This window comes from Cydia splendana, chromosome 17 (genome assembly GCF_910591565.1).
Source record: "Cydia splendana chromosome 17, ilCydSple1.2, whole genome shotgun sequence".
Lineage (NCBI taxonomy): Eukaryota > Metazoa > Arthropoda > Insecta > Lepidoptera > Tortricidae > Cydia > Cydia splendana.
The window spans coordinates 12,296,695-12,310,135 of NC_085976.1; the positions used below are offsets into that span (position 1 = coordinate 12,296,695).

The following is a 13,441-nucleotide window of genomic DNA, read 5'->3' on the forward strand; positions in this document are numbered from 1 at the left end:
GCAAATGTAGTCAGTAAAAAAAGGCGCGAAATTCAAATTTTATATGAGACGATATTCCTTCGAGCCTACATTTTCAAATTTGCCGCCTTTTCTACTGACAAGATTTGCTTGACCAAGTAACTTACCTTTCTCAGAGTACTCAAAATATTACCAAAATATTACACGAATCTATTTTTAAGCATGGAAAAATTCGTCGAAGTAAATGATTTTAAGTATTTCACTTTTCAAGTATTTCAAATCGTGAATAAACAAAAATTATTTTATTTTCATATATTCTTCAATGATGGCCATGCTGCAATGTGAATAGCAAGCCTTAATTTGTTGCCATGTTGATTTAAACCATAGTGCTTAAAGCGTATAAAAGGAAATGATTTTTAGCTTTTTTTCATCATTCTGCGTAAAGTCTTTAAACGAGCGCTTATTTTGTCAGCTGTGTTTTGTTTTATTGTTAAGGACATCATCTTTAAAATTAATCTCACTTTATCTTTAAACTAAGGAAATTACCTGGTGAGTAATCCTAATTCTTAATGTATGCTTTCTTCTAGTAAGTAGCGACTCCACTAAATCAATGCGCCCTACAAAATTTACCGCATCGATTTTCCTTATATTTTGCCATGTCATGTCATCAATACACTAACCGACGCCATTTTGTGTTCGTGTATTTTCTTTGTTCTTTCACAATTTGTTCTTTTTTCTGTAACAAAATTATCAGTATTATTATTTTGAAACAATATCTCTTATTGTTACAGCAGTCAAAATGCAGATCTTCGTCAAGACTCTCACTGGTAAAACGATTACTTTGGAAGTTGAGCCATCAGACACTATTGAAAATGTCAAAGCTAAAATTCAGGACAAAGAAGGTATTCCTCCGGACCAGCAGCGCCTGATCTTCGCTGGTAAGCAACTCGAGGACGGGCGCACACTTTCCGACTACAATATTCAGAAAGAATCTACGCTCCATCTTGTTTTGCGCCTTCGTGGAGGTATGCAGATTTTTGTAAAGACCCTCACGGGTAAGACTATCACTCTGGAGGTCGAGCCTTCTGACACCATCGAAAATGTGAAAGCCAAGATCCAGGATAAGGAAGGTATCCCCCCAGATCAGCAAAGATTGATCTTTGCGGGCAAGCAGCTTGAGGATGGCCGCACCTTGTCTGATTACAACATCCAGAAAGAATCTACTCTTCACTTAGTCCTGCGACTCAGAGGTGGTATGCAGATTTTTGTTAAGACCTTGACAGGGAAGACTATCACATTAGAAGTTGAACCATCTGACACCATTGAGAATGTGAAAGCTAAGATCCAAGATAAGGAAGGCATCCCCCCAGACCAGCAGCGACTCATTTTTGCTGGAAAACAGCTAGAAGATGGCCGTACACTCTCAGACTACAATATCCAAAAGGAATCTACACTGCATTTAGTCCTTCGTCTCCGAGGTGGCATGCAAATATTCGTAAAGACCCTTACTGGCAAAACCATCACCTTAGAAGTAGAACCCTCTGACACCATTGAGAATGTGAAGGCCAAGATTCAGGACAAGGAAGGTATCCCTCCAGACCAACAGCGTCTCATCTTTGCTGGCAAGCAGCTTGAGGATGGCCGCACACTCTCAGACTATAACATCCAGAAAGAGTCTACCCTTCATCTCGTCTTGCGTCTGCGTGGTGGCATGCAAATCTTCGTAAAGACCCTTACTGGCAAAACCATCACCTTGGAAGTAGAACCCTCTGACACCATTGAGAATGTGAAGGCCAAGATTCAGGACAAAGAAGGTATCCCTCCAGACCAACAGCGTCTCATCTTTGCTGGCAAGCAGCTTGAGGATGGCCGCACACTCTCAGATTATAACATACAGAAAGAGTCCACCCTCCATCTTGTCTTGCGTCTGCGTGGTGGCATGCAAATCTTCGTAAAGACCCTTACTGGCAAAACCATCACCTTGGAAGTAGAACCCTCTGACACCATTGAAAATGTGAAGGCCAAGATCCAGGACAAGGAAGGTATCCCTCCAGACCAACAGCGTCTGATTTTTGCTGGCAAGCAGCTTGAGGATGGCCGCACACTCTCAGACTATAACATCCAGAAAGAGTCTACCCTTCATCTCGTCTTGCGTCTGCGTGGTGGCATGCAAATCTTCGTAAAGACCCTTACTGGCAAAACCATCACCTTGGAAGTAGAACCCTCTGACACCATTGAGAATGTGAAGGCCAAGATTCAGGACAAAGAAGGTATCCCTCCAGACCAACAGCGACTCATCTTTGCTGGCAAGCAGCTTGAGGATGGCCGCACACTCTCAGATTATAACATACAGAAAGAGTCCACCCTCCATCTTGTCTTGCGTCTGCGTGGTGGCATGCAAATCTTCGTAAAGACCCTTACTGGCAAAACCATCACCTTGGAAGTAGAACCCTCAGACACCATTGAAAATGTGAAGGCCAAGATCCAGGACAAGGAAGGTATCCCTCCAGACCAACAGCGTCTGATTTTTGCTGGCAAGCAGCTTGAGGATGGCCGCACACTCTCAGACTATAACATCCAGAAAGAGTCTACCCTTCATCTCGTCTTACGCCTGCGTGGTGGCATGCAAATCTTCGTAAAGACCCTTACTGGCAAAACCATCACCTTGGAAGTAGAACCCTCAGACACCATTGAAAATGTGAAGGCCAAGATTCAGGACAAGGAAGGTATCCCTCCAGACCAACAGCGTCTCATCTTTGCTGGTAAGCAACTTGAGGATGGCCGCACACTCTCAGACTATAACATCCAGAAAGAGTCTACCCTTCATCTCGTCTTGCGTCTGCGTGGTGGCATGCAAATCTTCGTAAAGACCCTTACTGGCAAAACCATCACCTTGGAAGTAGAACCCTCTGACACCATTGAGAATGTGAAGGCCAAGATCCAGGACAAGGAAGGTATCCCTCCAGACCAACAGCGTCTGATTTTTGCCGGTAAGCAGCTTGAGGATGGCCGTACTTTGTCTGATTATAATATCCAGAAGGAATCTACTTTGCATTTGGTGCTTCGCCTTCGTGGTGGTTATTAATCATGACATTGTAATGCAACACATAATCTTTGACTAAAAACAATGTAACATAACATCACCATTCTTATTGCAGTATTTGATTAAAATTTTAGCGTGGAATATGTACGCTTTTTATTTATCTAACTTCACTAGCTTCTGCCCATGACTTCATCTGCGTAGAAGGATTTTCGTGACGAAAACCATTTCATCTTTTGATTCAGTAGTGCAACTGCAAAATTGAAGAGGTAACGAGACGAACAGTTACTCTTGCATTTATAATAGTATATAGGAGGGGTTAAAATCTATCAGCCTTTTTAAAAGCATACCATGTGAGGTATTTTACGCAAATTATTACAAATATATAACATTTCGACTATTTGGGCGTTTTCAAACAAAATTTTGGGCGTTATTTATAACGTTGACCAAGTGGCGTTAAGAAATAATTGCAATCTGTTAACACATTTAAGGCCAGCGCGTGCTACGAGGGTAGCCGATCTCTTCTTCCTCGTGTTATCGTTACCCCGGCATTATGCTAGGGGTCCGCTCGACGAGGGTAGCTGATAACGCGTGAAAACCCGTATGCAGCGAAAAGCGTCTACGAACAGTACGAACTGAAAACCCGCCTAGTGGGTCGCTGGCAGTCAATAAAGCTAAATCAAAAATTTATTTTAAAATTGACTCAGCACTGTAGCAAAGAGTAGTTTAATATATATCACTGTAGCCTACATGTCATTTCTATTTGCGGTTGTATATGCTGTATTATTGAATATTACACTCAGCGGTAGCAAATGCGGTTGGATGGTCAAAGTATTACACAGATGGCGCCAGCATAGGTTTTCCTGTCAATTCCTAGACTTGTGTCAAATTCCTGTTTTTTTTTTATGGAATTAATAGCATATGCTGGCGCCGTCTATGCAAACCTTTCACAGTTGCCAACCCCTTAGAACCCAGAGCCACTGTAGAACCATGTCACATTGACAGATTCGTAACGTAGGGTGGTATTTCACCTGTCCAATATGTATTTTGACTCACATTTTGCTCAGCTGACAGTTCAAAACTGACAATCGAATGTCAGTCTTACTCATCGAAAATAGAACACATTTTTGAAGTGCCGTGTGTGGGAAATATATATCCCTTAGGCCCACTTGCACCATCCCACTAACCCGGGGTTAAGCGGTTAAACCGTCAACTTAGTGTCAAATTGTACTGGTAACCATGGTAACTGCAGGTTTAACCGGTTAACCGCGAGTTAGTGGAATGGTGCAAGTGGGCCTTAGCCTGGTAAAGGGTTAATGAGAGAGTGAGGGACTGTAAACCGGTTTTTAATTATATGGAAAAACCGGTTATTAACCAAAATTTCATACAAACAACTACTGGTTTACATTCCCTAGTGGAATACCATCCTTAATCACATAGTAGGTATCTATATATTTAGGTATGTATATCGTCGCCGTATCCCCGCTATAAGCTGGCCCATTACAAGCTTTGCTTAGTTTGTGACTAGATCGATCTGTCTAAGATTGTCCCCAAATATTTAATTAATAGTTATAGTTGAATCATCGAGAGCGTGGAATTGCATATGTAGTAGTATTGTTTGTTTACAGGCATTCTATATTTGAATTTTCTATTTTCTTGTACTATCAGCATACAACCACTACAAATGCAATTCCATCTTCTCGATAATTCAACTATATACTTAGTAATTCAGGTTTCCACTCTGTTTCCCATTCAAGGTGCATAGGTACTTAGGTACCTACTAAGTACACGGGGCATATGTAAAACTGTTGGGTGTGAGGTAGGGGAAAGAAACAACAATGTAATTGTTAACATTTTATTAGGAGGCGAAAACGAGCAATAAGTTTTTGGATAAATTTTAATACAAATCAATATTAAATTTGTATTACATGTCGTAAATCGTCAAGTTTATTCTAACAAATTACAGTACATATTTAAGATTACAGTAACATGAACAGGAATAATAATATTATGTAGATAGTAGGTACCTTGGCGCTGCAAGTGTTTTAACACTTTTAACTATAGTTTCCTGGTGTTGGTGGAGTATTTACGCGCTAGGTTGGCAACACCAGCTTTCTCAGCACTTGTGTCAGCTGGACACAGTCCATTACAATATAATACAGGGTACCAAGTAGAACACTAGAGGATATAAAGCAACACTGAACAAACATTTCATGGATATGATTTAAGTCAACGATAAATATTAGCGAAAGTCAACTAGGTATTCATCTGGTCAATAATACGTACTTTACGCATAAAAACATTTTAAACTCATTTTAGGAGGACTTTGTTTAGAGATTGAGTACATACATCGATTAAAATTGGAACATGCGATGTTAAGGCGCGTTTATACTGGTTGAATTGTCAAATCTGACCGTTGAGTCAGCGTAGACGCGCTCTTACAACCCAGTGAGTGCTTTGTCCCACACACCGAACATTAAAACGCGACATCCTCATACCATTAATGAATGTATTATTCTTTCAAAATACTTACATTAAGGAGACTTGAAGATAGAACAATTATCATGAACTTACGTGTAACTAACATTAGATCTAGGTATTGTCTTTGTATGCCAGAAATGCGATTCAATGGGGCCCATTCACTTTATAATGATTACTATGAAAATGAATCGAATGAGATAATTATGTTCAACATTACTGCAACATCAATATTTGGACAAAGTGAAATATGACGATTTAAGATCTTATTCAATAAGTGCTATTATTACAAGTACATTTAACAATACTATTTTAATAGAGGCCATGAAGTAAAATTCCTAATTCAATATGTTTTGGTATAAATCATGCATAATCTAGTTTACAATTAAAAAAGAAAAAATATTATGCAAAAAAATTATAAAAGTATGAGCGAATTGTAATAATGTACGTAAAATTGATTTAAGTAATAATTATACTGTTTAGGACACTGCTCCAACAGCACGATATCTAACGTTATCACAATGACATAATAATATGTTTATATTATACTTCGCCATAAAACATCAAACATCGAAACGCCACAAACTCCTGGCAAGATTGCAACAACTTACAACTCCATTCTCATAATTAATTATAAGTATTACATACATTGTATACATTCTCCATTTAGATAAATAATTACCCGCAAAGATATAACTATAAAATCTAATCTCGTATTGTTAACTAGTATTACACCATAATCCTAATACATGTTCTGTGCTGTCACTGTTTAGAAATGTGATAACGCGTCCAGCTAACCATACGTTGAGAGGAAATACTATACAAATGTGAGAGCGCATCTACAAAAATAGATTCACAATAACTAATTTACAAACATTACTTGAAAATATCACTTCTCAAAATTGATGCTGCCGAAGGCATCGAGCCGCTGCTCGTCTCCACCTAGTTTGCATAGCTATGGGCACGTTATATTGGGCTCACAGTCGGCCGACTACTAAGTAGGTATAGTATGAATTTTATGAAATGATTTTTTCGGCTAAGGCCCTAATCTGTTAAACAAAAGCATTTGTTTCTTTTCTACATCGGTTACCATTACCAATTCTACCGCTACTGACTGAACGGGAAAAAAAAAGCATTTCTACCGTCCTATTTGTATGGTTCAAATTCATGTAACAGCTCATTCTGTTACCTGACAGGCCACACACAGGCGACCGATGGCCCTACATTACCCAAACTCTTTATCTCAGAATGAGCTGTTACATAAATTTGAACCTTAATACTATCACGATAGTTGCTTTTTAACGACGTGGTTGCCTTGGCACCCGCCTAAGACACCTCTCCATAAAAGAAACAGGCTTTTGTTAAACAGATTGGGACCCGAGCCGAAAAAATCATCTCATAAAATTCATACTATATCTGTACTGTAAATAGTATTGGACGCTAAGGCTCAGAATGAGTCGCAAACTTATGAGCCTAATACGAACGTGTCCTAACTCTTCGCGCCGCGTGGCTTTATTTTGGTGCTTCATTCATTACTCTCTAGACAATTATCGTAAGCCTAGGAGTCTCAAGTCTCGTGATCAATAACCAATCTCTACAGGTAACTAGCTTTAGGGGTGGGATTCGCATATTCAAAACTCCTTCATCCGACCATCCTAGGCTTAATTCTAATTATTGTAACACACTTCCTAGCTATAAGATGGAAGGTATCTGTGTTTACACACGTTCTAATGCTATTTAATTACCATTGGTTGGTAATAGTTGCCAAAACACGGCCATATGATTTAATACAATATTAACATAATGCAGTCGCATACTTAAAACATACTTAACTGACACATTCAATACATCAAAATGTAAAAAAATAATTAAATGGCAACGTAAACTAAATATAATTATTCAGCCCAAACATAATTTAAATGTGTTTTAAACGGAGTCTAGTTTGTACCTACAATTTATTTTCATAATTTCATGTAGTAAAATCAGAAGGGTAAATCTCTCGTTCCGTAAAAAAATACATGTCATTTTCATACAGGCAAACACATTGTGGAATGTCTAATAAAATAGCTACACTGCTAAATCAGGAAGGTAAAAAAAACCTTGGAAGACGTGACCAAAAAATATAGACGTTTGTAAAAACAGGGTAACCACGGATAAAATAATGAGTATGTATTATTTAAGAGGACACTTCATTGCTATAACATTGAGCTTTTGACATAGTTCAGACGAAATGAAGGTATTATCTACTTAATACTGCGTGGCGAATATAACAGTTTTTATAACGATTTGAAAACGCAGCACCCATTGACTACGTTGCTGTCGAAAACATTTTGCCCGTCTTGTCATTTGGTATTAATTTATTGCTTAGGTACCTACCTCGCCACGAATGCAGAGTTCTGCGTCTCACAGGGACGTCTCATATTTGAGTGTCTTTTCAAAAGGACTTATTTTTGTATGGTATTCATATATAAATAAGCCCTATTGAAAAGACAGTCCTCATTTGTATTGTATGGTACAAATATAATCGAACATAAGATAAGGTAAATTTACTCCTGCCTTCCAGCGATTTTATTTCAGTAGATTAATTTAAGAGGCCTGTTATTTGATTTTGTGCCTTAATAAGGACGCAGTCATTGTGTCTTTCCACTGGTTGTTAGCATTGGATCTGACTTTATATATGAACGGTATACCTATGGACCCCTTTTACACGATTACAGTACATAAACTTGAACGTCAATTGTTTTAGTTATTTATACAATATTATATTCATACAATCAATGCCGCAGTGGGACCGAGAGGACCAGTCATGGTCTTACAAGAACTCTCAAATGGTGTTTGACAGAAGTAGCCAACAACGTAAACAAATGTATAACAAATTTTGAAAATCTTCGTTAAAATAAAATGTTTAAGCTGTCATCATAATGGCTGAAATATTTATTGTTCAATATGCACTTCTTCAGTTGCGTTTGACAATTATAGAGTAAATAACAAGGTAGCTGCTTGTTTACAATGTTGGCTTCAAAACACCATTTACGATACAAACATTAGGCTAGGCGATTGACAAAATATCCCCGACACGAAGTCGCCGGCGTTGCGAGGGAGTGTTATACCAACTCTTACCCACAGCCCACAAAAGTCGAAAGCTCAGAATAATCACTATAAATGCACTATCTATGCATGTTTGTAACAAAAAAAAACATAAACGCAGGAAAGGGAGTAGATTTTTACCACTTAACTAGATGGCGCTGTACGGTTCGGTGAAATTTGCAAAAGATCAAGCATTTAGCTATAATAATACAATAGGGAAGATGCGTCAGCTTTCTTCGGAGTAGCACAGGAGTCTCCTGCTTAGGGATTTTACACATTGCAATATTTCACAGCGATACAAATGCGGATTTGACAGCCGCGCGATTACTACGAGATACGAACAATATTTATAATAACTGTATCGCCGCTGCACTTTACAGTAGGTAATTAAGTCCTATTTAAGCCACAAGATGGCAAACTCACGAACGCGTACGGTCCCTATTCAATTCCCAATAGGTATATTATATGGGGGCCGATTTTTGAAATTCGACCACTCGATTTCGTGTATTTCGTTAAATGATATCTCCACTACTAGGCGTTTAAATTCTACTAATAGAATTGAAATCGAGTGGTCAATACCACTAGATTCCAAATTTCGATCGCTCGTATTTAAAAAAATTGCATGTCGCCGTTTTCCACCGATTTTCGAGTGACGAAATCGAGCGATCGAAAATCAAAAATCGGCCCCATGGCTTCGTGCAGCACCATCTAGTAAAGTGTCATTCTATGGAACTTGCTAAAAATGCTAACTATGTAAACAAACCGCCATATTAAAATTGTCACTGAATGATGATTTCAATATGGCGGTTTGTTTACATAGCAAGTTCTATAGAATGACACTTTATAGTACTAAACATAGTTCCACTTGGCGTGTCAATACCGGAGGGCCACGGAACGCACGCCCTGGGCGTGCAGCGCGCACGCTCAACGTTGACGCCGACCGCAATACAATTATTATGACTAATGCATGGAAGTCGGCATCAGTTTCGCTGCGTTTCGTGTCCGAGGCGTTTGACTATTGTTACAGATTTCAGACATAGTTGTTGTTCTGAGCTTTCGAGTGAGCGCTCAGCTCAGTAAGATGGTGCGGCCAGGACTGGGCTTACATGTTGGGCAGCGGCACGGTGACCTGAACGTAGCTGATGGGGAAGTAGCCGGTCTTGCCGTTGACGGAGCCCTCGAACCAATTGTCGTCCACTTTATTGATCAGTGTGATCACGTCGTTTTCCTGGGGAACACAGTAAAGTTGGAATCAAATGTGGCAAAATGAAATATAGACTAGATTCGGACGAAGCTAAGTCTGCATGCCAAAGTGTGGCAATGTCATAATTAATGTAAAATAAAGTAAACTAAAAAAATAAAAGCGTACAGGCGAGTCAAGTCGTTGTGGTGGTAAGTTTTGAGTCTTTATGGCGGGGATATATATTAAATATATTTCCACCACAATTTAGACCTTATTTTAAAGTGATAAAGTTCAATTTTGTGCAATTTCCGACCCTCATGCCCGTTAAAGCGGTGGTAGCCGAGTGGATATGACGTCCGACTTTCAATCAAAAAATCAAACCAATGAGTTTTTCCGAACTTATGTACGAAATATCATTTGATATTTACGACTAGCTTTTTGGTGAAGGAAAACATCGCGAGGAAACCTGCATACATCTGCGAATAAATTCAAAGGTGTATGTGAAGTCCTCAATCCGCATTGGCCTAGCGTGGGGACTATAGCCCAAGCCCTCTCGCGCATGAGAGGAGAGAGGCCTGTGCCCAGCAGTGGGATGTATATAGGCTGAATTATTATATTATGTTATTATATGCCCGTTAAAAGGTTTTATATTCGTTTAGCTGCTGTTGCATATGTTTACCTTGAATCCAAGCTCGCCCTGGTTCTCAGGCTCGAAGTCGTACAGCGCGGTGCAGCACGGGCCCTTGGCGGGCGCCACCGGCGTCCGCGCCGGCGACTTAACCGGCGACGGCAGCGGCGACGCTGCGCAAACTCGTCGTTACTTACACGAATATAGTCGCAAGTGAAATGAGACCTTACCACGTGGATTTAAAGATCAATTTCGATGATTACTTCTTGTTGACACTGGCTTAATCGTTGACATAGAAATCACGGTAATGTAAAACAATCTGCACGTAACATATTATGGTAAGATCTCATTTGTGTTGAAATTCTATTATTTAGTAACAAACATGTCTAAAATCTACCTAATAATTAATAAAAGACAACATAAATGTACTGCCTAGATACTAAACATCAACCCGAAATAATTAAATATTGGTACATACGAGTTGATTGTTTTTCAAATGGTAATTCACACATCGATTGCCATGACAAAGACAAATAATTTAGGTATCGTAGTGATTAAAATAAAGGTTATATATGATATGACGATGAGTGATTTAATTCTCTTTGGGTATATCATGAAAATATAAGATGTTCACTCGTTTTCCTCTGGCGACGTTAGGCGAAGACATGCGAGAATTTGTGTAGAAAACTAAGTACTTTCATGTCCAAGTCATTTTATCTTACATAGGTACTTAGGTACATATCCAATTGTATCATAGCCTCATGTTCGCGGTAAAAAACTCGTCGCAAAAATAATATTTAGAATTTTTCACATAGTAAAATGGAACTGCAGGGCACCATGAAACCATTTCTAAGTGACCAACAGAAAGAAAACTGTTCCGATTCGATTTATCACATAGTTTTACCAAGGTAGCTCCGTCAGATTAAGTTATTTTTTGTTGACTGTAGTGTTGAACCTGAAGATATTACCAAAGGCAATCTATTTTCGCATTTGAACGACAATCAACTAGTAAGCCTACCACAGGTAGATTTCCAACAATTTTGTAAAAGCCATTTCGTTCACGAAGCAGCGTCAAGCGTGATTTCCCTTCGTAGATACTACTTGACAAACATATTGTTTTATAAACAACATACATCCACAGTAGTCTCTACTACGAGATAATTCTGAATCAAAATTAGATGGACTAGTTCGTAAGAATGGTTTTTAACATGGCCGTAAGCTCTACGATGAAAACATGCGACGTATAGCGAACATTTTCGTCGTAACACTATTAGTTGATGTCGCGAGCAACAAATGAATGATTGCGACATGCATGACACGACTAATGCCAGTAGAAAGGAGAACCGAACGAAAACAAACAAGCGAATCAGCCAACAACACTATTAAAATAAACCCAGCACTCGATAAGAAAAATTACTAAAGTTAGACCAAGAAAAGTCCGCAGCGATTTTGATAGCCCACGCAGTGCAAGTGTTATTTATACGTCATAATTTCATAGAAGTTTGACGTTTAAAATAACAGTTGCACTGCGGGAGCTATCAAAATCGCTGCAGACTTTTCTTGGTCTAACTCTAACCAAAAATTTCAGCTACGTGATTGAATGTATGTGTTTAATTGTAAAAGATATCTAGAAACTAGGTTGAGACTTGATTTATAAATGAAATCTCAGTAAAAGCACTTTTATAAGGCATGAATTAGAAAAAAAATAAGGCTAGCCATTGTCAAAGAGCAGTTAACGAAATACATTTTCTTGAAAAACAACAGCATTTTATGCTAGTAATACACAGGCTCAGCGTCACTTATGTATGCCTTTAGTATCAGTGGCCAGGAAGCCTGATTAAATGCCTTGTCGATATAAAAACAAGGTTTTAAACCGGGCAACAAACAATTTTATTGAAATGGTAAAAATCAATTAGCAGTTTTATGCTCGTAGTCTTTTTTGCATCTACAAATTCAGAGCGGACTCGCTGAATTTTATACTGTCGTCTTTCTATTTAAGTACCTATTCGTATATTTGTATCTGTGTTCGTGTGTTGTGTTTATAGATATTGTGTTTGTCGAGAATATGTATCTGTGTGACAAGTGAGCGTCTTCTAGAACTTGAAGCATTGTAGCAAACAAATAAACCGAAATAATTGACCGGGATCACATACGCAATACACAGACAACTAATCTAATAAACGCGTGAAATCGGACCTGACATCGTGGCGTAGGTAAGTACCAAGTAGGTACCTAAGTATACTTGCACAATGCACATTTAGCTCAATGACTGAGTCGAGGGCTTTGTTTTTTTACATTCCTTTTAGCACCTAGTTAACATCAAAACATAAGCGATTGTGTTTGACAATCTTAATATAACACCGTAAAATAATAATATTATGTGTTCCGTATTCTACGTCAGAGGTCTTCATTGAGAGAGTAACGCCTCCGGTGTCCGATAGATGCCGCTAGCGTCTATGTAGTCGCTCCGCCCCACGCCGTGACGTAGTTCCGCTTCCCCTTCCTGCGAACTGTTGCTCGCTTTCCGCGACTCGCCGCCATGACACATTGTTTCGTCGACCGTCTTGTCCGATGGTCCGCAATTTTTTTTTTGCGTACATTTTTGCAGCATGGTGCTTTAAATTTCCAAACCAAAGCTTGTTCCATTAAATAGTAAGATATAGCAGAGATCGCTATTATTAGTCTTTTGGCGATCTCGCGATCGAAAGTGTTTTTCGATTCTACCCACTTTATATTTTTATTTTTCTGGCTAAATGAATTTTTACATACCATGCTGCTAAAATCGTTACCGTTAACAAGCCTGGGAGTATCTCGTGTTGTTAGTTGCGCATTGTAAATGCCTACTTTGACAGGCACGGTTCTCGGGCAGGTCGCGCATTTTCGAGATCGAAGTAGGAAGTGCGTCAGTAGGTACTTTTTTATCAAGTGGTAACGTAAGTCGCTCCGCGTTTGGAGAGGGAACGTGCGGTCATCGTGCCTGCGGCGGCGGGAGCGGTGCCTGCGCCCGGCGCGGAGGCGGAGGGCCTGCGCGCGCTGCTGTTGGGCGCCGCGCTTCTATAGGACTGAT

The 13,441-nt window shown here is 39.3% G+C and overlaps 2 protein-coding genes across 9 annotated transcripts in view; one reads left to right on the forward strand and one right to left on the reverse strand.

Annotated features, from left to right (window-relative positions):
* Positions 1-369: 369 nt before the first annotated feature.
* Positions 370-3,144, forward strand: LOC134798786 (polyubiquitin-C). 2 transcript variants are annotated; one of them, XM_063771160.1, is made up of 2 exons: positions 370-507; positions 750-3,144. In XM_063771160.1, the coding sequence occupies exon 2, from the start codon at positions 758-760 to the stop codon at positions 3,041-3,043; it is 2,286 nt and encodes a 761-aa protein (XP_063627230.1). In that variant the 5' UTR covers positions 370-507; positions 750-757; the 3' UTR covers positions 3,044-3,144. The 2 variants fall into 2 exon arrangements, with proteins under 2 accessions (XP_063627230.1, XP_063627231.1); XM_063771161.1 differs by having other exon boundaries at positions 389-507; positions 753-3,144.
* Positions 3,145-4,839: 1,695 nt separating this feature from the next.
* The window catches only part of LOC134798796 (endophilin-A), an 89,982-nt gene continuing 81,380 nt past the window's right edge, over positions 4,840-13,441 (reverse strand). For all 7 annotated transcript variants that reach the window (XM_063771184.1, XM_063771183.1, XM_063771179.1 and 4 more), the window contains 2 exons: positions 10,426-10,547; positions 4,840-9,791 (listed from right to left, as the gene is read on the reverse strand). In XM_063771184.1, coding sequence (XP_063627254.1) covers positions 9,666-9,791; positions 10,426-10,547 — 248 coding nt within the window. In that variant the 3' untranslated portion in view covers positions 4,840-9,665. The remainder of the gene's footprint in view (positions 9,792-10,425; positions 10,548-13,441) is intronic.

Bases quoted from the DNA above. Each gene is read 5' to 3' on its own strand.
- LOC134798786 (XM_063771160.1), top strand. From the start codon at position 758: ATGCAGATCTTCGTCAAGACTCTCACTGGTAAAACGATTACTTTGGAA.